The sequence below is a fragment of the Glycine soja genome, chromosome 13, assembly GCF_004193775.1.
Source record: "Glycine soja cultivar W05 chromosome 13, ASM419377v2, whole genome shotgun sequence".
Taxonomy (NCBI): Eukaryota; Viridiplantae; Streptophyta; class Magnoliopsida; order Fabales; family Fabaceae; genus Glycine; species Glycine soja.
This window is the reverse complement of record NC_041014.1, coordinates 29941628-29965878: the sequence shown is the minus strand read 5'-3', so window position 1 is coordinate 29965878 and position 24251 is coordinate 29941628. Positions and strand designations below refer to the sequence as shown.

The 24251-nt window shown below is 34.6% G+C and overlaps 3 protein-coding genes and 1 long non-coding RNA gene across 6 annotated transcripts; 2 read left to right on the top strand and 2 right to left on the bottom strand.

Moving 5' to 3' along the window:
* Positions 1-3552: 3552 nt before the first annotated feature.
* On the bottom strand, positions 3553-5776 carry LOC114381387. Its single transcript, XR_003660033.1, has 2 exons — positions 5246-5776; positions 3553-5133 (listed from the first exon to the last, which is right to left on the bottom strand). It is a non-coding gene; the product is annotated as an uncharacterized LOC114381387 (long non-coding RNA).
* Positions 5777-11636: 5860 nt separating this feature from the next.
* Positions 11637-15552, top strand: LOC114382681 (apoptotic chromatin condensation inducer in the nucleus-like). 3 transcript variants are annotated; one of them, XM_028342254.1, is made up of 5 exons: positions 11637-12082; positions 12412-13759; positions 13909-14091; positions 14535-14686; positions 14802-15552. In XM_028342254.1, the coding sequence occupies exons 2-5, from the start codon at positions 12442-12444 to the stop codon at positions 15261-15263; spliced, it is 2115 nt and encodes a 704-aa protein (XP_028198055.1). In that variant the 5' UTR covers positions 11637-12082; positions 12412-12441; the 3' UTR covers positions 15264-15552. The 3 variants fall into 3 exon arrangements, with proteins under 3 accessions (XP_028198055.1, XP_028198052.1, XP_028198054.1); XM_028342251.1 differs by having other exon boundaries at positions 11638-12082; positions 13906-14091; XM_028342253.1 differs by having other exon boundaries at positions 11638-12086; positions 13906-14091.
* Positions 15553-16542: 990 nt separating this feature from the next.
* Positions 16543-21046, top strand: LOC114380828. The gene is made up of 8 exons (XM_028339895.1): positions 16543-17217; positions 17961-18208; positions 18415-18570; positions 18726-18882; positions 18964-19106; positions 19214-19249; positions 19918-20561; positions 20647-21046. Exons 1-8 carry the CDS (start codon positions 17142-17144, stop codon positions 20843-20845), a joined length of 1659 nt encoding a protein of 552 aa, XP_028195696.1. The 5' UTR covers positions 16543-17141; the 3' UTR covers positions 20846-21046.
* Positions 21047-22456: 1410 nt separating this feature from the next.
* Positions 22457-23451, bottom strand: LOC114381771 (short-chain dehydrogenase RED1-like). Its single transcript, XM_028340988.1, has 2 exons — positions 23366-23451; positions 22457-22748 (listed from the first exon to the last, which is right to left on the bottom strand). Exons 1-2 carry the CDS (start codon positions 23449-23451, stop codon positions 22457-22459), a joined length of 378 nt encoding a protein of 125 aa, XP_028196789.1.
* Between the last annotated feature and the right edge of the window lie 800 nt (positions 23452-24251).

Below are 24251 nucleotides of genomic sequence, written 5' to 3'. Positions count from 1 at the left end.
GAGGTATATATGCAAGTTCCACCGGGACTTCCAGTTGATAACCCGAAGCTGGTCTGTCGTCTTCAACGTTCCCTCTACGGCCTTAAGCAAGCCAGCCGGCAATGGTTCACGAAGTTGTCAAGCTTCCTCACCTCCCATGGCTTCCAACGGTCTGATTCGGATCATTCTCTTTTCTTGCGCATAACCGGATCCACCATTACCATCCTCTTAGTGTATGTAGACGACATAATTCTTACAGGGAACAGCTTGACGGAGATACAGGCTATAACCACTCTTTTGGACCAAGAGTTTAGAATTAAAGATCTTGGGAACTTGAAGTTCTTTCTGGGGCTGGAGATTGCTCGAACCTCTAAAGGAATTCATCTATGCCAGCGTAAGTATGTATTAGATATCTTATCTGAATCAGGCATGTTGGGTTGCAAACCGCACTCAACACCAATGGATTATTCAGTAAAACTGCAAAAGAGCTCGGGTAACCCTCTTCCGAACGAGTCTTCTTCTTCTTATCGAAGATTAATAGGGAAGCTCATATATCTGACCAACACGCGCCCAGATATCGCATACGCAGTCCAGCAACTCAGTCAATACATGTCTGCTCCTACAACTGCTCACCTTCAGGCCGCTTTTCGTGTACTACGATACCTCAAAGGAACACCAGGGTCTGGGCTCTTTTTCGCAGCAACAGGAACGCCCCAACTCCGAGCTTTCAGTGACTCGGATTGGGCAGGATGCAAAGATTCTCGAAAATCCACCACAGGGTTCCTTGTGTATCTAGGCTCTTCCCTCGTTTCATGGCAGTCGAAGAAACAATCCACCGTTTCCCGCAGCTCCTCCGAAGCTGAGTATCGCGCTCTTGCATCCACAACCTGTGAACTTCAATGGCTGACATATCTTCTTCAGGATCTTCGCGCAACATTCGTTCAACCAGCTACTTTGTACTGTGACAATCGGTCCGCAATTCAGATAGCAACGAATCCCGTATTCCATGAACGCACCAAGCATATTGAAATCGATTGTCATCTTGTTCGTAACAAAGTCACTTCAGGGTTCCTCAAGCTTCTTCCCGTATCGTCCAGTCTGCAACTCGCGGATATCTTTACTAAACCCTTGACCCCGGTAGTTTTCCAGCATCTTTGTAACAAGCTGGGAATGATAAACATACATTCCCAGCTTGAGGGGGGGCGTGTTAACAGTATAACTACAGCTATAACAACTTTTCAGTTAGAGGTTAAAGAGTTGGTTAGATTAGTTAGTCGGTTATAACAACCTCATGCTGCAGATGTATATAAATTCCACTATTAATGAATAAACAAGCAAGCTGAGGCTGATCATTTTACGTTCACTGATTACGTATCTTTTCTTCATGCTGCTTCGTTTCATTAATAAAAACTTAAGTTAAATCTGAGCCATGCTTGAGGATCTTGCCTGATTTTCCCCATTTTAAAAGTTTTATTTAAGAATGTTAATTTTATCCTGGAAACATGAAAAGGATTTGGATGAATTTGTGAATGAATTTCAGTTTTTTTTGGATTTTTTGTATTTCTCAATGCAATCTTTATTTAATTGTTTCTATATTTTAATAAATATTGTTTTCATTTTTTTCCTGTTAGAAAACAAAAGTCACCACACTGACGTTCAACTATACCTGGTAACAAAACTGGGATTTGTCCTCTCCTGTGTCAGTGTGCAAAATTTCAGGTTTGTTGTACTTATTTGTGAATTTGGATTAACACCAAGTAGTCACGTTATATCAACTCGAGAAAAAGACAACCTAAGATGGCTTACATTGCATGTATACTAATCTCAAATGGGTATTCAAACATATAGTTAAGGCATGTTTGGATCCACATTTTACATGCCTCAACTTGAGTCTAGGATGAATCAAACATAATTTTTTCGTTGACCGTGATATTTGGCAATGTGTTGAAATCATGATTCTAAGTTTTAAACTCAAATCTCATCTTCTAAATAAAATTAGAGAACAGCGAGATGCTGGATAGAAACATTCCAACTATGTGGACATTCGACTGCCGATCAACTCTAGTCCCATTGAAGCTATCAGAAGTAGCTTTTGCATCAATACTAACTTGAGTCCTATTATTTATTGCATCATTGATGGTGGATAGAAACATTCCAACTATGTGGACATTCGATTGCCGATCAACTTTAAGCATGTTATTTGTTCCATGTTTATACTAACTCAAGTCATTTTAGTAATTACATACAAAAAAATTGTATCAAAATTAATTGAGTGCAATTTCCAAACATTGTGTGTCCAAATAAATTTTCTAATGTTATCCAAAAAAAATCATGCTACTATATACTCACGTTTACTTAGAATCAATTCTATAAAATGATGTTTATTCAAAACTAATTCTACAAATCCATATCCAATCACACACTTAACTAACCAGTTACTTAAATGAAATGCATGTAAGCCCATACATAATAAAAAAAGTTTAATCCTTCAAAAAATATTTTTTTTAAAAGCTAAACGAAAATATTATTAAAGTGTCCGAAAATATATTTGTTTACGAGTATGAAGTGCAGTTGTACAAATGTCCTCGAGCTTCAAACTGAGGAGTGAGGAGTACAGTGTTCAACAACTCATTTCACATGCTTTTTAACAGTAAAAGCATATTAATCACATTTCTCATTAGTATCCCTGTCAAATAACGTTAAAAAGATACGTTGTAGGATTTTGATATTGGTTACTATGAAGAATTGCCGTAAAATAGGTAACAATATTTGTCTGTTTTTAATTTCCAAAGGAAAAAAAAATTACAACTACTTTAGGTTTATATTTTTTTCTATTAACAACAATCCTAATCACTCAGTTTAAGGGACTTAGTCACACTTAAGTTACTCATTCCTCCTCCAGTGTGTATTCTACAAAGATTGAATACAAATCATTCTCCACAAACTCAACATGTGTTGTTAATCAAACTATATTCATTTGTGCTTTAGATTTATATTACCTTCATGTTATGAGAACAAGCAATGATTCATCACGCGAAGTAATAATGTGTAATATTTTGCTAGATGGACTAAAGCTTGAATAACAGGATTTCATTCTACTACATGTTGCTATCGAAATGTTTTAAGACATTAGCTGAATAGATAAAAACAACATCTGACAAATGAAAACAAATAAGTGAAGCACTAATAAACACACTTTATAACGCATTCCTAACATACTATCTATTATTGGTTAAAAATGATTGGAAATCACAAAATCATAAGTGGAGTTCGTTAAATAAGTCACGAAACTAACAAAATTTTATGGTTTCCAATAAAATTTCAATTAATAAAAATTGTGTTGCTAGCATTTCTCAACAAATAAAAGAGATGGGAGGAGCCAGAGTTAACCGAATCACTAATGGTACAGTTCAGGAAAAAGAGCAGTGGCAACAAGCTTGTCGATTTGCTTCATAGACAAGGAAAAGTAGCTGTATATACACACTAATGTTTAATATTGAGACTAAGGTTAGTAATGGTATTCTTACCTTTTGTTTTTTAGGTTTACTATCAGAAATCAACTCTCCAAAAAGCTTAGCTTAACAATTCCTACTGTGTCATTTCATTTGTACAATACTATTGCAACATGAAAATATTTGCATGCCAAAAGTGAATAGAGTTCGGCATCAAATGACTTCCAAATAGTTTATTACAGAATATCATGATCCTAATCGGAATATTTTTAATAGAAATCTCTCTAATTTCTCTGTTATTGTGGATTAGCCTTTCTTCTTCTGACAGTCTTCCGTGCGCTTACAGTAACCTTGTTTTCACCTTCATCTTTCTGTGCTTGCTCACTGTTAACCGCAACTTTTGAAGAATTGACCTTTTTTTCACCTCCATCTTTCTGCACTGGGCCATTTTTAACAGCAACTTCTGATGAATTGACCTTTGTTTTCACCTCCATCTTTCTGCACTTGGTCATTGTTAACAGCAACTTTTGAAGAATTGATTCGACTCTTCAAGCACAATATCTCACCCTTGGCAGAAGCCAATTCCTCCTCAAATTTCTTACCTTTTTTCTCTAAATTCTCTCTTTCTTTGCCAAGTTTCATGATAAGGTTATGAGCACCTTCAATGTTGTCTTGGGCCTCTTTGCATGCATTTCTTTGGTCGTTTAGGAACTTAATAAGCACATCTTTCTCTTTTTCAAGGCTAGAAACAAGAGAATTAGCTCTCTGTAGTTCCCCAGAAAGGATCACCGCATTTCGGTTCATTTCATCTAATGATTTGGTCGCCTCCTCCAGGTCCCCCTCAAGAGATTTTCGGGACTCCTTGTCTTTTGAGACTTGCTGCTCTAATGCTCGTAAATCTTTGTTCAGAGAAGCAACCTAACTGTTTTTGTTCCTTCAAATCCTCTGCTGTGCTTTCAGCCTTTTTGTAGACTTCAACTAATTCTTTTTGTAGGCTATCATTCTTTTCAAGAGCAGCTGTCAATTCTTTTGACACACCTTGCAGCTCTGCTTGTGCTTCCCTCAAGTGTTCCTTGGCAGTTGTAAGCTCACTTGCTAGCAATTTGCCTCATGTTTCACATCATCAAGGTTTCTCTGTAGCGATTCATTAACCTCAGTGAGCTCAGACGAGAGCTTAGAGACCTCGAGCTCGAGCTCTTTGCACAGTTTATTTGACAAAGTTAGAAGGTTTTCCAATTCAGCAGACTCATTTCTTGATTTTGCAAGATTCTCCTGGGTAACTTGGAGTTCATGCTTCAAATGATTCACCTTGCTAGATTCATTATCTAGAGCCTCCTTCAAATCATCTCTTTCTTGGGATAAATCAGCAATGACGATCTGGCTTTTGCTTGCTTCACCTAGGGCAAGTTCAAACTGATCCTTTAGCTGATGAAGCTCCTCTTCTTTTTCTCTTAAAACCTTAGAGAGTCCAAAGCACCCTTCTTTTCAGCACTGAACTTTAGGTCATTGTATTCCTTCTCCATGACATTACATTTACTCCTAAGAGTGCATATAAGCTTACTGTTTCTATTGTTGCAACAACAGTGGACTTTTCTTTCTGAGCAAGTTTATAGAGAGCACCCAACACACCGGAAGAAAATACTCCAATTCCATTCAGGAGAAGCAGAAAGGAATTTGATGGTTGGTCCACTTCAGGTGCTTTCTGTCCATAGAAACTACAAAGTTTAGAACACACTAAACATCCAAAGCACAAATACGATAAGCAAAATTTACTATTCAACAACATTTGTATCTGATCTTAACCGCACACAAACCTCGGCTTCCCAGTTATCCTCTTGTGTCTTCACGTCAGTTTCTTCTGCTGCAAGGAGATTAACCCTATGTCAGCTCTCCAATCCCCAACTCCTAGTAACTTTGTTTTCATCTCACTCATATTATCATATCATTTATATCTTACAATAATGTCATTGTATTTATGTGCTGAACAAAAATAAAAGTTTGAATTTCCGCTCGGAGAGATCTTTTCATTAAGTGTCCGACCCTGTCTCGAATAGTATTGTCTTTCAATAAAGAACCTACATAGGATGTTTAATTTGGGCCCGTGAATTAGCAATTAGTAACCCAGAAAAAGGAATAATTTTTCTTTCTTGGGTTGGCTTATAGCAACTGATTTTTTTTATTTTATTTTTTATTGTTATGGTGCATGACATAGATTTTTGACTTACCATGATATCATGATATTAGTAGGGACTATCCATGAGTTTTCTTGATGATATTAGTAGGGATTATCCATCAGTTCTGATGATGATTGCTTGATAGATTTACTCTACTTATTCAGTTATTTGATATTATGGTCCATATGTAACAATGTGCTAAGCACCCCAAAAGTCAAGAAAACAAATTTAATTAGTGCCCCTAAAAAAATTATGGCCATTTTTTGTGTTGTACATGGTTTGTGAAGGTAAATGGCAAAAAGGGTATGTGACAATTGAGGTGGGTGTGGGTGATCCAAAGTGACATAGGGTTATGGTCATTCTCTCGTAGTTAATCTCCTACATTCAAACCTCATCTTCAAGGATAGGAATGAAGCTCTCCTTTGTTTGGCTTTCGTTTTCATTATCTACCAAAGGTCACATAAAATGGGGATAGCCGATTGGACATGCCACACACCCCATTGCTACATAGGGCTATATAGCATAAACATTTGAGTCTTCATTACACAATGTCAACCTCTTCCATAAACGGGTGGTGCCTCTCTTCCATCTCCCCAGCCAAAACCTCTCTCAGGAAGGCCACATTACGCCCTTCCGTCTTCGCAGTTCTGATGATGATTGCTTGATAGATTTACTCTACTTATTCAGTTATTTGAGACTTGTAAAATGACAGGGAAATGAACTGAATATGTTACCACTGCGTGCCTGTGTGAAACGCGTATCACAGTAATTTAGGAGTGCTCATGAGTATATGCTTGCTTACTCACTTGCCACATACAATGCTTAGCGAGCATCTATCTGGCGCTTTTGCTAAGGATAATATATGGTTGTGAAACAAGACCATTAGCAAATAAACACACCGGAAATATAATTTGTTGTTTTTTTTCTCATTTCTTATTCGGACGGGAAAAAATTAATTCTTTTCTTCTTTTTTGAGTCGGAAAGAAAAAGTAAAAAAGAGAACATGCAAAAAAAAAAAATATTCGTTTGTTTTTTTATTCGTGAAAACATGAAATTATATTAAATGATTTATTTTGAGGGGTCTAATTTATTGATTGAGCATGACATACGAGTTATTATAAAAAATTTATGCGAACCTAAAATAATATTTAATGATTTATAATACTATTTGAGTAAATTTATTATTTTATTATTTTGTTTACTTAAGAAGAGACATTTTTTAAATGCTCCCCAGATTCTTTTTTCTCGTTAATTAAACAATGAAAAAAGTACTTATGATTTCTTTTTATTCATTTTTTTTTACTTTTTTTCTTGCTGTATATAACTTGTATGGTTATGATTTATGAATTATTTAGAGGTTATAGGATTTAGAAATATTGTTAAATTAGTTTGCGAATCCAACACAAACTAGAGCATCAATTATCATCTATATTTTTTTTAAACCCTCCACTTGAATTAATCACGTTTGAGTTAGATAAAATTATTATTAACAATAAAGTTTTTTCTTCCGTTTATGTTTGGTATAAAGAACAAAAATAATATACCAAATAAATTTTGTACTTTATTAAGTGAAACTCACCTTTTACACTCTAATTTTTTTCCTCTAAACTAAACACACCTTCAAGTAAATTATCAAACAGTTTTGAATAATAATCCTAAGAACTTTATTCCATTAACCATTATTTTTGAAAAGGTTAAAATGCAATTTTCATCTTCCTATTTTTTCAAATTTGTGTTTTTAGTCCCCTCATTTTTTAATTGAGACATTTCATTGTCCACTTTTAAAAAGTTCATAAATTTAATCCTCATTTTTTAATTGAGATATTTTGTCCTCTATTTTTAAAAAATCTATAATTTTAATCATTATGACTAATTTCAAACGTTGATGTATATACTATGTAAATGTTAACTGACAACTGTTTGTTTGTTATACACATGAAAAATGTTTATTTTAAAATTATTTAATTGTTAATAAGCTTAATTTATTAAAAAAGTACACATCAACAAACTTGAACTTGATCAAAAGGACTAAAATTACAAATTTTTTAAAAGTGAGGGACAAAATGCCTCAATTAAAAAATAGGAGGACTAAAATTGTAGATTTTTTAAAAGTAGATAACAAAATGTTTCAATTAAAAAATAAGAGAACTAAAATCGTAGATTTTAAAAAATAAAAATACCAAAATTACATTTTAACCTTTTTGAAAATTATAATCTTATCTTATTTGTTTGCACCAACATGGGTTAGTTAGTGTGTTTGATTGTGAAGAAATAGAAGAAAAAGAGACACAATTTTCAAAATTATATGTGAATCTCACATCTCTTTCTCTTTATTTTAATTCATATATTTTTTTTTATCTTCCACACAACCAAATACACCCTTAAAGAAGAATTAAGGGATTCACAAATTAAATTGCTTTGGCCCTTGAATGTTAGCCAAGAAATGGCCTAGAGCTAGAAGGAGATGTGTTAAAGGATGTTGTGTTTCAGAAATAAGATAATCCTCGTTTGATACTATTGGAGTAGTGATGACTCATATGGATCAGCTTGATCCATATTAATCATACAGATTTCATACGGATCAAGTTGATCCGTATGATTTGTACAGATTAACATGAGTTTATTTTTAACAAGGTTGCACCTGTCCCACGTAGTCAATGGGTTTAGCAATGTGACCCACATTTGACAAAAAATCAAAATAAAAAATAGAAAATTAAATTTTAATATATAAAATTTGGTCCATTTTAAAAACTAACTATGGATTGTCTAATTAAAAAACTTATTTGTCCAGAATGCTAACATAATTTGCATCTTGAGTTACTTAAAAAACATTTTTCTACATCATGTTTATTTAATCTATAATTTTATACTAAATCAAAATATTATATCATCATTCACCAACCGTTGAACCATATGTAAAATACTTAAATTTTATACTTTTTTATTTATTTATACTTAGTTTACATCTCTTATTTATTACAATTATATTTTCATATTAAATTGTAAAAAAATTTATAGGGATCCACCAATAAATTCGTTTAACTCGTGGATTAAGCAGACCAAGCTAAAAAAACTTGCAATTCAAACAAGCTCAAAATATAAAGGCTTGTATACCATGTGCCTTATAGGTTTCATAGGCAGCCTACCGGCCAAAACCCACATGCTGAACTCTAATTGCATACAATAAATATTCATTTAATACAACTAAAATTTATATAAATAAACATTTATAAATATTTAAATCATATTATAATTAAAACTTGCAATAAATAAATATTTTGTACTTATAGATACTCTAGATTCACGATAGATAATTTATATTATGACATATTATTATTTTAATTATTAATATATATTTTAAAATATTTAAATTAAAATCAGAACTAAAGATATTAATAATGACAGCTTGAAAAAAGATAAAAAGTTAAGTTAAATCATCTGGTTAATGTTAAAAACATAAAATAACATATCATATGCATGTTAGAAATGTGTTTAAATTTTAAAGATAACATACACATTTTAAATTATTTTTTGATATTAAGTTATAGCTTGGTAAAGAGTTTGTTTAGTTAATATTAAAAGCATAAAGTGATAGTATATTAGACACATATGAGGAGCATGTTAAAATTTTGAAGGTAATATATGTACTCGATGCATGATAGGACAATGAAGTTCACCCACGAGAGAAGAGTATGTGAATACGAGAGCGAGTGAATTAATAAAAGCACACATAAGTTTGTCTTTAAGGATATTTGAATTGTTTATTATGAATCCAAATATAATTTATATATTTAAACATACATATTTATTATGAATTTTAATTCTATTAAAATAAACATTTGTCTAAACTAAAATACTAGTTTCAAATAAGATTTAGATCGTTAAGAGAGTCTAACTTAATCAGTTGATTAAGTAAAATACTTGAGTTATTATAAAAGAGATTTAGGATGTGTTTGATTTGCTAAAAATATAAGACAAACAAAACAACATGGGACAAGTAGTTGAGTCACGACAACTTACAACTTATCGTAATCAGCAAAGGAATCCATAATAGGGTGAGCTGGTTCGCCTTATTATTAAAATATTAAAAAGAATTGAACCAATTAAAATTAGTAATTTTTTATGGGACTTGGACTGTTTTGGTTTGTCGGGTTGGTACTTGGTCCAGTCAAACATTATTTTACTCGATTGGGAAAATGTACTTTGCCAATGTCTTCCTTTCGCTCTCAATCTTGATTATTGAACCGGCCATGCATCTGTCCCGGGATGACCTGACTGGTTTTGTGTAAACTCGACGACTCAGACTGGTTTTTAAAACCTGTTTTTGCACGAAAAAAATACTACAAAACGATGTCGTTATGGATGACCCTAAAAAACCTCAACCACTTCTCTCTCGTCTTCATGCTCATCTTCTTCATTCTCTCGATCTTTACCATACTCTTCATCTTGATGGGCACCGCACTGTCATGCCACTGCATTGTCGCGCCACCGCACCGCACCCATTTCCGGTGAGTTTTATCTGTGATTTTTTGTCTGTTCTCTTCCACACAAAGTGGAACTACCTTGTGTTTCTGTTCATGTTTAGATACCTGATGAACCTGAGTTTGGTTTTTGGTTTTGTGACTGACACCAATCTACTAATACTAATACTTTCTAAATACCCTTCTTTGGGTGACAAGTACGAGATTTCGTGAAAGTTGGGGTGAGCTAAGGATTGGTTTTCCATTTTGAATTTGAGATTATTATGAGTTGAACATTTTTCCAATCTTATATGATTTTGCATTCAAAAAATGGATTCAGCTAAAAACCTTTGCCTTGACCGTTTTGAACCATTGTTTTGTATGAGTTTGGCTAAAAAGTAATAGAGGACAAAACTTAGGTGTGATATAATGATTAAGTGCCTTTTGTTGCTATCCTCCAATGAGAATTTGAGTTTCACCTTGGTAATGCAAACCTTAACTATATGGATTACCTGATACTAATAGTCCAATTCTGATTGGAGAACACGTTAAAAGTACTTATGGAATTGCATCTAACTTTTATCCTTGAAGGCTTTTGGTGATGTTAGTTATATTCTTCTTAAGTTTGTACTTTGTAGTCGTTTTAATAAGCTTTGCTTTAGTTTCTTAAGGCTAGGCTAGAGTAGCCTTGTAAATTATATTTTCATTATTTTGATTCTAGAAATTGGGTTTGTCAATTTTTTTTCTTTCTTCAAAGATGACACGGTTGGTTATGAAACCACTCATTGAAATATTCAACTTTGCTTGCCTTTCTAGATTTTATATGTTAGTTTGGATCTTTGGTTTGAGTAGGCATGAATTTCAAAAGAGTTTACTTTCAACTTTTGTAATTAGTAACTACACAGTTTCACATTTTGTTACTCGTGCTTCTTTTTTTCAAGGGTAAAATAACTATAGAAGTATTGAATTGTGCACTAAATGGCTTCAACTGGGTTTGATATACGATAGATAGAACACTGTACATGTGGGAGTTCATCCTATTTTTGGTAGAGATAAATTGGAAGGGGAAAAAAGAAGAAAAAAATAAATTAACAATAACAAGAGATTGGATAAAATATACTATTTGTTGGATATTTGGATTAATAAGTTTAGAAGGAAAGTTAATTAGACAACTAGCCAAGACGTTTGAAAATAAAATAGAGATTCATACCCTTTCTCTGTATTGAGGACTTTGATTGACAAAGTATTAAATTAGTTAAAGTTATAATGGTTGAAATGTTCTATGCATAATCTCTTTTGCATCATGCTAATTTTTTAACCATTTTTTTATGAATTATATTGATTTTGTTTGCACGCAAATTTCTCATTCAACATATATAATTTTAAAATTTTTAATATATATCGGATCAAATTAGACTAATTAATAACTCATATGGAGTATTGACCCCGGATTTCATAACTTTGAATGAAATTCTGGATTGTCTTTGAGCCACGTTTCAGGGGCATTATCGGCATCACAACGAGAAGATCTTAATGTTAGCAACCGCTGTGGAAACGAGACCCACTCGGTATTACTTCAGGGTTCCCTCACGAAACGGAACAAAAGGCGCACACAATCGCCAAAGAGAAAAAAGAACCCTCAACCAAACAACAACAACAACAACAACAAAAAAAAGCCCTAGAAAAGATTTTGGAGAAGCAATTCCTCACTCCTGAAAATCTCATCCTCTTCTTTTACATTTGTTTTGGATAAAACATTTTGCTGATATTGAATTTTTATTTTCTCTTGTTTTCGTTTCTTTTCGACATTTTCTTCTTCTTCTTCTGCTTCGGTGTTTTCAGGGAGATAGGGATAGGAGTAACAAAGGGAGAGTGCAATCAGTTTGGTTCTTCGCTTCGGGACTCGAATCTTCGATGCCTCTCTGTTTTTTCTTCTCTGCCGCCTCTTTTTCTGTTCTCAAATTAGGGTTTCTGTGAGAGTGCCTCTTTTCTCGATTCTCCGCAAACTATCATCATTGTGGGTACCTCTCCGTTCTCTTTCTCTCTATTGATAATGCATATATGAAAGAATTTTCATATATAAATTATTTTGCATTTCAATATTAGAGGTTATTGTTTGAAATTTCATGGTTCCCTTGGATGTTGTCGTTATCAATTTGATGTCCAGTTTTCTTTCTGTACCAAATTCTTTCAGTGTGGTTTCAATTTTAACAAATAGTTTGTATTGTTTAGTTTTTTTTATTCACACCCAGTTCAGTCTACAGTGATTTTAGGATGAACACTGTGATTATTGGAATTGATTGTTGTTTGTTTCTTTGTTGTTGTGAATTTGATTGTTGGCTTCAGGTAAGGGAAAGCGATTTGCGTTTGGACATAATGTCGCCAAAATATCAGATTCTCCACAATCGCCCCATCAATCAGTGGAAGGTTACAGAGCTGAAAGATGAGCTGAAGAGGAGGAAGATAAGTACCAAGGGTTTGAAGGATGATTTGGTCAAACGTTTGGACGAAGTCCTTCGTCTGGAAAGGGAGGTTGATGAGGCTTCTGAGAAGGATGAGGCCAATGGTTTCGATGGTCATGCAGATGGGAAAAAAGTTTCGGAAGCAGTTACTGTGGATGCTGAAATGGTTGATTCAACTGACAGGGCCAGTGCCAAAACATTTGATACTGCTGAAAAGGGCAAGGGTGGTTTTGTTGATCCAATTGAAACGGGAAATGTGGAAAAGATTCAGGAGATTGTGGATCATGACAGCGATAAGAATGACAAGCAGGACAGTGTTTCCAACCAAGTTAACATTAATAATAGTGTGTCAGCTATGGATCAAGAGGTTGAACCTAAGGGCTTGCCAGCTGGTGGAGATTATGCAAATGTGGGACATGAGGCAATTGCCCATGCTTCTACTGTGGAGACTATCATTACGGTCACTGAGAGTGTAGTAACAGAAGTAGTGGCCAGTGGTGAGGATACTTATCGTGCCGAAAAGAATAATGAGGATTCAGCAGCACAGCTGGAGAATGAGGTGTCAAAGGCGCAGCTGGATGGTGAGGACTCAAAGCCCCAACTGGATTATGACACCAAGCCCTTGCATGAGGATCCTGTTCCCGACTCTGCTGTTCCAGAAAACCAGGTATCTGAGGTCAACCCTAGTTTAGGGTCTCAAGTAAAATCTGATTCTATTTCTACTGATTCTCTGTCAATTAATCAAAAGAATGAACTAAAGGATACTATAATTACTGATAATGTCAAATTAGAACAAGATATTGTTAAGCCGGAGATGGTGGAAGAACCATCATCCAGAAATGATGTTCCTGTTTCTTATGATGAATCACATTCAATGGATGTTGGAGGGCTGCATGAGAAAAAGGCATCTGTTGAAGAAAATATCAATAATGTTTCAAGTCCAGACTTGAACAAGACCAATAGCAGTGATGATGTAGGGTATTCAGAAAAGTTGAACTTGGACAGAAGTTCTGGTGATGATTCTATGGAAGAGGATTTGCCTGAGACTAAGCAAATTGATTCTAAGTTTAATGTTGATGAACTTAAAGACAAAGTAGAGATTGAAAAGCCTATTGTGAAGGAGGAAAGTAGTACTATAGCTGTTGGAGATAGTCTATCTGCAGGAAAAGATGATACCCACCAAGATATTGACATTAGTCCTGCTGCCCTGACTGAGAAACGGAAATTTAATGGTAAGCAACATATTATCTGAAACTTTATTGGTTGTACTCCTTAAGGGCAAGCAAGAATTATATGCACTATATGTTGCTTTGCTGTTATTATTTTTTCTTTTATGTATTTTTTATCATCCTGTATTATTTGGAACATTTTGTCTCAGAAGTTGGGAACAGTGAGCCTGCCAAAAGGCAACGCAGGTGGAACACTGAAACAGTTAAAGGTCCAGATGCACAAAGCACTACTCCCAGGCCTGCTACTACACCTAGAGATGAGCCAATTACTTTGAAACGCAGCTTCTCTAGGTCTGATTCCTCTGCAACTGATGATACACCTAAAGAACACATTGGTAAGTCAACATTGTTGTGATTATGGTAGATCTATGAAGAACTGATGCTTCCTGTTTGTCGTGTAATGGGGTTGCATTAATGGAGATCAAATTTCAATTCCTAGCTTGTAGCCCAAATAAATAAATTCCTGGCACTTTCAGATTTAAATCCTGGAGACTTCTCGAAGCACAAGTTGCATATATCTTATACTCTTAAATGTTTTTGTGGAGGTTTTTATTTGAAGATGGATAATTACCTGCTGGTTGATTTTTTCACGCACATGCATTTACTGAGATAATGCTTGGTTGTTGACTAGTTGGTTGTCATGTGCTTTCACATAGGTGTATTTTGTTTATGTTGTACAGCATGTTCTTTTATGGATTACTTTGTTGTCATACTGCCATGTGTTGTATTTTCTGTCTCTGCCTTTCAAGTTAAATGGTCTTTTTTTAATCTTTGGCAGTTCCACCATCACAAAGGTCCCCAACTAATTCCCTCAGAATTGACCGTTTCCTCCGTCCATTTACCCTAAAAGCAGTGCAAGAACTTCTTGGTAAGACTGGGAATGTCAGCAGCTTCTGGATGGACCAAATAAAGACCCATTGCTATGTTACTGTAAGACAATTCTTATCCCCGTCTTGCTGCAACTGTAAATTCCCATGTGATGTTGTTATATAATGACATGGTTCTGACATTTAAGTAATCTTTTGTTGATTTCTTGGTGATATAGTACTCATCTGTGGAAGAAGCTATTGAGACACGGAATGCTGTATATAATTTGCAATGGCCACCAAATGGTGGGCGTCTCTTAGTTGCAGAGTATGTTGATCCTGAAGAAGTGAAAATGAAGTTAGAACCTCCTCCTACTCAGGCTGCATCGGACAGCACTGATCGAGCAGTTCCTCCTGCTCCCCCCTTCTCACAGCCAGAGCCTTCCCCCCATCTGCACAGGGAGCAGCATCCAGTTCCAGTCATTCTCCCACCTCCACCACCATTGTCAAAACCCCCACCAGTAGCAAGAGAACGGCTTCCATCTCCACCACCCCTCCCTGAGAAAGTTGACCCACCTATTGTCACTCTGGATGATCTCTTCCGCAAAACCACAGCAACTCCTCGGATCTACTATCTACCTTTGTCTGAAGAGCAAGTTGCCGCAAAACTTTCAACACAGGGTAAAAGCGGGAGGCAGTAGATAGGCCATTAGCCTGCAAATCTTCCCTTGCAGCCCTTTAACTGATTTGGATATTTTTATTAGTGCTATGGGATTATTTTGAATGCGTCTTGTTGGCAGATCTGGTGGTGTTTTGTCTCGGGAAGAAATTGTCATTGCTAATGTATCTTGAGACTTAAATTTATTTAGTTTTAGAAGTCGTGAACTAAGAGCTACTGGGGTTGGATAGATTTTCCCCACTGTTTGAACTAGGCTTGAGCAAACCTTTACCTGAAATTTTATGGAAAAATTTGGCGTTAGATTATGTTTATTCTCCTAGCCGCGTATTTTGTTTCCGGTAGCTGCCTTTTTCTTGATCCGCGTATTTTCTTATGCTGAGTGTCGATTTATTTTAGTCAGTTGATTGACCATAGTGTATTTCTTCTAGCCACGTCATTTGTTTGACATAAATCAGGGTCTAGCACCGTATTTAGCTGGATCTGCCAATTTATCCATCATTTGGGATGTATCACATGTTTTTTATTTTTGTACAGTATGGCTTGGATTTTGCTGGTTATTGTGAAAATCTAACTAAATTGCATATTATATTTATGTTAATTTTTTTTATTTAAATTATCTTTACCATAACTTATGATGGAACTCATTTTTTATAATGATAATGTAATTTTATTTATATATTTTTTGACGTTGTGATTTTCTATACGTTCAAATCTTAGTATGATACATTATTTCTATTGATACTGAATAATTAATTTGACAATGAATGATCTGTAACGTATCTTTTTTAATACGAGGTTTATAATTTCGCTGTTTTCAGAAACTACTTAAACTGAATCAAACTACACGTGTATAGTGTATAATAAACATGAATATTCTAAATTGAGAACATCACAAGTTCACAACAGAAGAAAGGCTCATATTTATCAAGAATTTTTTAGGCAAACATTCTCAAGTAACCAGAAAATGACAAACCATTATGTGTGCACGGAATAGTTTGGGTTCCAAGGATGGAGTGCCAAACTTGGGTAGTTCCTCAACTCAGTGAATCTTTAATGGTGTGTTTGGATTGCCGTTTGTGAGGCACCAAACGTCCGTTTGTTCGTTCCAACGCACAAAATGGAGAAGTAACAATACCCTTGGAAACAAAAAAACGTGGGTTACATACACTAAGCCATTCTTGATGACGTCCGTTTGTACAACTGTGAAACAAACATGAAAACTGTACAATTTACTCGTAGAAATAATAATAAAAAAATGTATTTGAAAAATAAAAGGTTGTTAGTATTACGGAGTATCGTATTCGTATCATCCATCCTGCGGCGTTGAAACAATTTTCATGGTTTTGCGCCAAATAAAATAGGCGTGTGAACCCCAAACTTAAAACCTTTTCTCTTCAAGTAACGCGTTTTTTTTCTTTCTTTTCCCCCTCTTTTCTATCTGCAAAATTTAGTTATCCGTTTTTAGGGTTTTTCGAAATCCACAACACCACGCACGAATCCAATACTTCAACGTCTCTATCCCTCTGTTTCTTTATCGCTCTGCCATTTTTTCTTTTTGATACAAGATCTCTCCGTGAATCTGATTTGCCCAAAACGTGGTCGTTTCAATTAGTCCCGATTCCCCAGCATTGTGGCTACTACTATTTCTCTGCTCAATTTCTTCTCCTTTATGCTTGCATTAGCTCAATTTTTCGGATTCGTTGTTTTTCAATCGAACCTAATCTTTTCACATTTTTAGCTCGTTGTTATTGATATTGAAGCTCGTTTCGGTCCCAATTCTGTTATAGGGTTTTAGTGTTCGAAAATTGAGATGCTACATGGTTTGTTTTCGATAAAAGGTTTCAATGGGGCATAGGGTTTTGCTGAAATTATATCTGGTGAGGGGAAAGAGGTGAAGAACATGAATGGCGTTTTCAGCGAGCAGATACTTGCAGACAAGCTGTCCAAGCTTAATAACACCCAACAATGCATTGAAAGTATCCTTTTTTTTATTGCACTTTAATAGTTTTCCCCCCTTTATAAACAATTGGTTCTGTTTGAATATTGACTCTTGGGCTGTACTGCATTATTTTGGAAGTTTAATGCAATATAAATTTGCATTAAAAGTATCTTGAAGTAACTAAGAAAGCAATCAAGTAAGAAAGAAGGCAATCAAGAAAGAAACCTCTTTCATTCATTCATTCATTCATTCATTATGTGTGTGTGAGTACAAAATTCATTTCTGGAATCTGAGGTGTTTCATATAGCCATATTAGTATGTTAGCCCGGTTAACAAGTTTTGGGTAAGTAGCATTGCTCTGTTTTACTATTGTTTTAGGATAGTAACACTGCAGGAAGAGAAACAAATACATTCTTGGAACTAATACATTGGACTAATTCTAATTACCAGGTCAGATTTTTGGTGCATCGAAATTTTACTGTCAGTCACATTTCATTCTTAGGATTAATTTGAAATTGCTTGGTTAATGTAACATGGAGTGCGACTTCTTTTAACTAGTGTTTATATATGAATTTTATTTAATTCTTCGAAACAGTTTAGTTTATGGCATACTTAGCTTCAGTTAATTTCATGAAACTTGAATTTATTAGTGTTAACAGAATACAATGACATTATTTTATCCATGTAGCTGGTCTTGCCTAGTGGAAATGGCTTCTGTTGTTTTTGTTGTGTATTAGTCATTAATGCAATGTAAGTTGTTGCCTTTAACTTTTGATATAGCTTTATCACATTGGTGTATATTTCACCAGAGCAAAGCTGAACTGTTTGTTGCCACTTGGAAAAAACAATTTGACAAATCAGAGATGATTCAAAGGATCCCTCTTTTGTATCTTGCAAATGACATTCTGCAGAACAGTAAGCATAAAGGGAATGAATTTGTGACAGAGTTTTGGAAGGTTCTTCCTGCAGCACTTAAAGATGTTATCAAGAAAGGTGATGATCATGGAACGCGTGTGGTATCTAGATTGGTAAGCCCTTTTTACAGTATGTGATGCAAGTATTTCAAGTGAATACAACCATGTTAATCAATGAACGGGAAAGGGGTTGTGAAAGAATTGAATATAAAATCATAGCAGATAGTTCTACATGCTTGGCTGAAACTCCTAATATGGTGTATCATATGATTTGCATACCACGATATTGATCTATTAACTTAGATCTTTCCTAACTTTAGATTGAAATATGGGAGCAAAGGAGAGTATTTGGATCCCGGGCTAGGAACCTTAAAGATTTGATGCTTGGAGAAGATGCACCTCCACCATTGGAATTTGGCAAAAAGCGATCACGTTCTGTAAGAATTGTGAAAAGGGATTCTCACTCCATCAAATCGGTGAGACTGAGTTACTGAGGGCCTTTGGGACCACACTCCTTCCTCTTCCCGTTTCATACTTAAATCATTTTATTGATGTTAGATAATTTCATCCTTCATAGAGGTTTGCTATGATTCTTTCATATCTCACTTTCTTGATATTGTCTTGATGCCAGAAACTGTCCATAGGAGGTACAGCGGAAAAAATAGTGTCTGCATTTCATTTGGTGCTCAGTGAGCAATCCGTTGAAGATGCAGAGATAAGTAAATGCAAGTCTTCTGTTCAGCGTGTGAGGAAGATGGAAAAAGATGTTGATACTGCATGCTCTGTTGGTAAGCATACAGCAGAACAGAGTTACAGAAGTAACACCTGAATTATGGAAGTTAGGATTCTAATATTGCTTTCTTTTTCAGCCAAAGATCCCAAGAGAAAAACTTTGGCAAAGGAACTAGAGGAGGAGGAAAATATTTTGAAACGATGCGTAGAAAAACTTAAATTAGTTGAAGCAAGTAGAGTAGCCCTTGTGTCTCAGTTAAAAGAAGCTTTGCATGAGCAGGTAAGTTATACACTAATGTTCAATATTTTCTGTATTTGTAGTGCATATATTGAGTTTTCGGTTGTTCCTGACTGTGTCTTTCAATTGTTTTTGCATTTTTGTATTAGGAATCTGAACTAGAGAATGTTCGTACACAGATGCAGGTATGTACTATTCATGATTCTTTTGCGCAGAAGGTTGTCATATTTTGACTAGTTTCTTATCATATGTGATTGTGATATGTTTTGTTCATTGTTTGTTGCCTTTTAATTACTTCTCTCATGGTAATTCCGAACAATGATTTTTTTATCAGCAAATCAAAATTCTAAACATGATGAAGTCACTGCAGTGCTAATAGTTAGTGTTAACAGTGGTAAAACATGTAATAGAAGAAATTACGTGGATTCAACCTCCTTGTAGTTTATGAAACCTACATGAACGCCTCCTTATAGTTTATTTTCAAGGGTTTAGTTGTGTCTGGAAGATGTTTAAATAGGAGGGAATGCTTTGCCTGATGAAATTTAAACGGGGAAGATCAGTGCAATTTCTGAAACTAGATAGGGTGCTTTTAAGTTTTCATAAATCTTGATGGAGGTTAGTGTAATAATCTCGATTTATGAAAGCAGAAACAGTTTTGGTTGGAGAATTGCTTAGGAAATCCCCGTACACAATTATAGAGTAAATAAGTTCTTGTTAATCTTTTTTAATGCGACTTATTACTTGTTGAGTCTGTTTTCATTATTGACATTTGGATACGTTTGCGGCTTTTCAGCTAACCACAATGACAAATTTGAATTTTATTATGCTTATATGTTTGTTTTATGATATTTAGGTTGCCCAAGCACAAATAGAAGAGGCTTGCAACATGCGGAGGATACTTGATAATGAAGATTTTTCTCAGAAAGTGTCCGCTGCCAAGTCGGCTGCAGCAATTGCTGCTGAGGTTGCAGATAAGCTTGCAGCTTCTTCGTCATCGCAGTTGATCATGACTTCTGTTCTGTCAACATTTGCAGCAGAAGAGGCAAAAAATGCTGGTCTAACTTCTGAGTCCACATCAAAACACGAGATTCCAATGACTAGCTCAGATCCCCATATGTTTAGGTCCCCACAACAGTTGATTGCCGCACCAAACCATTCATATCCTTCAGTTTTGGTAGCCCAACCACCACCCTTGCAAAATGCTGCTCCTTCATCACAAGGTCAATTTCACATGCTTAGTAATCCGCCATCCCAGCAGTTCGTGCAGTCAACTGGAGGGATCATCACTCCATATGGTTATGGTAGCATCCCACCATTACCGCCCGCACCCCAACTGCCAACTCATGTTGGGGCTATGGTGCCTTTGACACATCAGACCCTGCAAATAACTCCACATCAACAAATACCAATAACACAGCAAGCCCCCGCACCTCCTACTTTCCGACCACTTCAACCACCAGGAATGGTGTACTATACTAATCATCAGCATTCGATACAGTAAGTAGACTGTAGTTAACATTGACTTCATTGAAACAAACGAATTCTGGAGACTTGGAATTTTTTATTTTTATTTTTGTGACAGTGCTACCCTGGGACGGGAGCTGGCAAATGTTGGAAGCAAGACTATCACATCCCTGGGACGTGAAACTCTCTTGCCCAATATTTTAACTGAGTTACTGATTCAGTCGACCGACCCTAATGCGAACGGGGATCTCATGAACCAGGCACTGATACCATCACCCCCCAAAAAAGCAAAAAACAAAAGCAATAGAAGAACATGATAAGAATGAAATAAACAAGTGTTTTGCCGGAAAACTTTTAATATAATGTCCTTATAATTGGCCAATCAAATAATTTATCTATTACAATGCTCCTGCGCGTAAAGATTGGTGATCGTAAAAACCATTCAAACTAGCTGGGCGTTTCTGTACCCAGTCCCCGATTTTGCAAAGGAAATTTAACTAAAGAATTAGGAGTTTTTATGAGTTGGAATAGTTTGAGTTTGTGGCTAGGTAAAGTCTAACCTGATGATATTTAATTAAGTTGGTTTGTTTCAGGTTTAGAAAATACTTTTTGGCAACTTGAAACCAAAATAATTTAATTAAGATCGTGTAGTTTTGGTTTGAGTTGTCGAATTATGATAAAAATAAATTATATTCTTTTAAGTTGTAATTTTTACTTATCTATACTATTAGTTTTTAATTTTATATTAATTTAAAATAAAAATATTATTTGTTCTATACTGATTTATTATTTATATTATTTAATATTTTGTCTATACCGATCATTTTATATATTTCAATCATTTTTTAATAAAAAATTTGAAGAAAATTATATAATAAAACATTATGAAATTAAGATGCTTTATAACTCTAGATATTATCATAAAAAGATCAAAAATAAAATATTGACAAACGTAAAAAAAATTGAAATGCTAAAGTCTAAAATATATTGATGTAAGAGTTTAAAAAAAAATTGAAACATTGACTTGGTTCTGAATTTTCTTTTCTTTTTGAGACCCAAACTAAATATGACTAATTTGAAATAAAAAAAATCAATTAATTAAATTGATTTTATCTAAATTGTCAAATTTATTAGGTGACACGACAAGTGCCGGAATATTAAAGATACTGCTTCATACTAAATCTTTACATATATTATTATGGCTACTCAGATTAGAAATATAAAATTGATTAAATGATTAAGAAAGAAAAAAAATTATAAATTTAATATTTTTTTTATTAATAAAAATTAATAAATAAACAATCTGTGTATAAAAAAATGTTACACACTTTGAGAATTGAAGGATTGCAGAGAGGTCATAAGCCACCCTCCAAGTTTCGGAAAGAGGAAGCAAGCAGTAAGCAGGACTGCACAACTTTGTATTGTGCATTACTGTTTTGGAACAGTGACTGAAACTGTAATAGATTTGTGCTTTTAATAACTGAAGGAGACAGGAGGTTGTCTGTCTTTGTCATGCCCCAAAATTAGGATTCAAGTTAAGACGTTTTTGTGGATGTAATCAATCCTAATCCTATCAAAGGAGCCCCGTAAGGCAAACTTATGAGATGGAAAACCATGCAAACAAGAAAAAACACATTTTTAATGCTAAGAAAAACTAACAAATGCAGAAAAAAAAAATAGCTGATCCATGTTCAAAGAATGGGGAAGTTTCAAACACACTTTCAAGAAACTATATCTTCCGTTTGGTCAAGTTTTATTCAAAAACTTTGTTCAATAGAATATGATACCGAACAAGACATCCCTTGATGATATCTCTTCTGTTGCTAAAGGTTAAGTAAAATTGCTTTATAGGCTGTCCATGTGGAAAGATTGATATGCACCACCCAACTATAGCTCAACCTTTCATTGCTTTCTTCAAAAGAAAATCTCTAACAGAGATTGGTAAATGGTACATGATAGCCATGACAGTAGAGTAATGCCCATGCAGGTGGTTTCTCCCTAAGGACAGCAGCTACAGTGTTTAGAGCAAACTCATCTGTAGGGGTTGTTTTGGACTTCTGAGAAAAATAAGCTCTATCTCTGATTGCTGCTTCAAAAGGCTTGAATAATTTCCATTCTGGCATGCGGTTGTAACTGGCTATGGCTGAATCTCCGATGTTTGATTTGATAGCTCCGGGGACAACATTGACAACATCAATTCCAAAATGTCCAAGTTCTGGTCTGTATGCTCACATACTCGTGTTAAAGATGAGAACAATTTAGTGTATAAAATGTACTCCTTCGGTTGTATTTTATAAGGAAAAAAAACTTATTTAACACTTATTAAGAAAATGAGTTTATTTTATTAAATTGTGTTATTTTTAATTAAAAAATAATAATTTCTCTTAAATTATTTTTTGTTGAAATTTAATATTAAACACAATCCCCAATTAAATGAAGGATTTTTTAACATAATTTTATTAAATAAGATAAAAGTAATTAAATTTTACTTAGATTTGAAATCAAAAAATTAAAGTTTTTTTTGTTTATAAAAAAAACGGAGGGAGTAAATAATTAGGACGAAATCCAGCCACCAAATCCCAAATTGTTGCATTTGCATCCACTCGATTTTGACTTTGAAGTGCATCATATATAAAGTTTTACAAACTTTCACTATATTGCAGTTTCCATGAAATCACCACATTGATCTGGACCAACCAAAGCCTAAAAGCTTGTACATAACAAACCAACAATTTCTATAGAAACAAAACAAGGTGGGATTTCTGTTGCCTCTAGTTGACTAGATGCAGACATGAAGCACAAGTGTAGAGTAACGCAAGTTTGAAGAAGAAAAATACCTTAATGTATCTGTCAAAGCATGAAGAGCAGCTTTAGAAGCTGTATAAGTTCCTGACCAAGGTCCAGAAGCCAAGGCAGCAACCATTTTCACTAGTTACCAATATTGACAATCTTCCCCTTTTTCCTAACGGCCATATGAGGAACAACCGCCTGAACCATTCTCAAGGAACCTGCATGCGTATGCCCAATGAAATATAGCATCTAGTTAATTAAGCAAGCAAATCATGGTTTTGGGCACCAACTAAGGCTATTTTTGGATAAAAGTTGGGGAATGTGAATTTTGTACACCAACATAGCATTTAGTTCCAATGTACATTCCTTGATTTCAAGACACAAAATAAAAAAAGAATTTAGAGTTTGGGGGAGTAAAACTACTTTTGAGTTCTCTCAACTGGTATCAAACAAGTACTAATTCTGTTTGCGCCCAATCTTTGAGGCAATAATTGACAAATTGGAACGAAAACAAAATCTCAAACAGAAACATTCAGGTACCCAAAAGATTAATTTAGAGTGGTGATTCCAAAATCCATTATTTATATCTAGCAAGGAGTAACTGTAGTCAACAGAAGCCATTTGCAGAATAATTACAATCTATCTATAACAATGGTTAATTTAATCCATCGTAGAATACAAAGAGAGAGACACAGAGATTAGTGCCAACTTGTTACTATGCCAACAATGGGAACCTAACAAAACAAACGCGAGACTTTTATGGCAGCTTTTCCTAATTCCTATACCAGTACAGTACAGTACACAACAATCAAATGAGAAGCAGCTATTAGAACCAAATTTGTCTGTCATTCATTTATTATGGCTTATACATTTATCCATTTATGACAACTATTAATTACGACACGTACTAATAACATTATTTGTTCTCATCAA

Coding starts and splice junctions, on each gene's coding strand:
- LOC114382681 (XM_028342251.1), top strand. CDS start 12,442: ATGTCGCCAAAATATCAGATTCTCCACAATCGCCCCATCAATCAGTGG. Junction 14,092..14,534: donor TACACCTAAAGAACACATTG/GTAAGTCAACAT, acceptor AATCTTTGGCAG/TTCCACCATCACAAAGGTCC. Junction 14,687..14,801: donor AGACCCATTGCTATGTTACT/GTAAGACAATTC, acceptor TTGGTGATATAG/TACTCATCTGTGGAAGAAGC.
- LOC114381771 (XM_028340988.1), bottom strand. CDS start 23,451: ATGGTTGCTGCCTTGGCTTCTGGACCTTGGTCAGGAACTTATACAGCT. Junction 22,749..23,365: donor GCTTTGACAGATACATTAAG/GTATTTTTCTTC, acceptor GTGAGCATACAG/ACCAGAACTTGGACATTTTG.
- LOC114380828 (XM_028339895.1), top strand. CDS start 17,142: ATGAATGGCGTTTTCAGCGAGCAGATACTTGCAGACAAGCTGTCCAAG. Junction 17,218..17,960: donor CACCCAACAATGCATTGAAA/GTATCCTTTTTT, acceptor CTTTTGATATAG/CTTTATCACATTGGTGTATA. Junction 19,107..19,213: donor AAGAAGCTTTGCATGAGCAG/GTAAGTTATACA, acceptor TTTTTGTATTAG/GAATCTGAACTAGAGAATGT.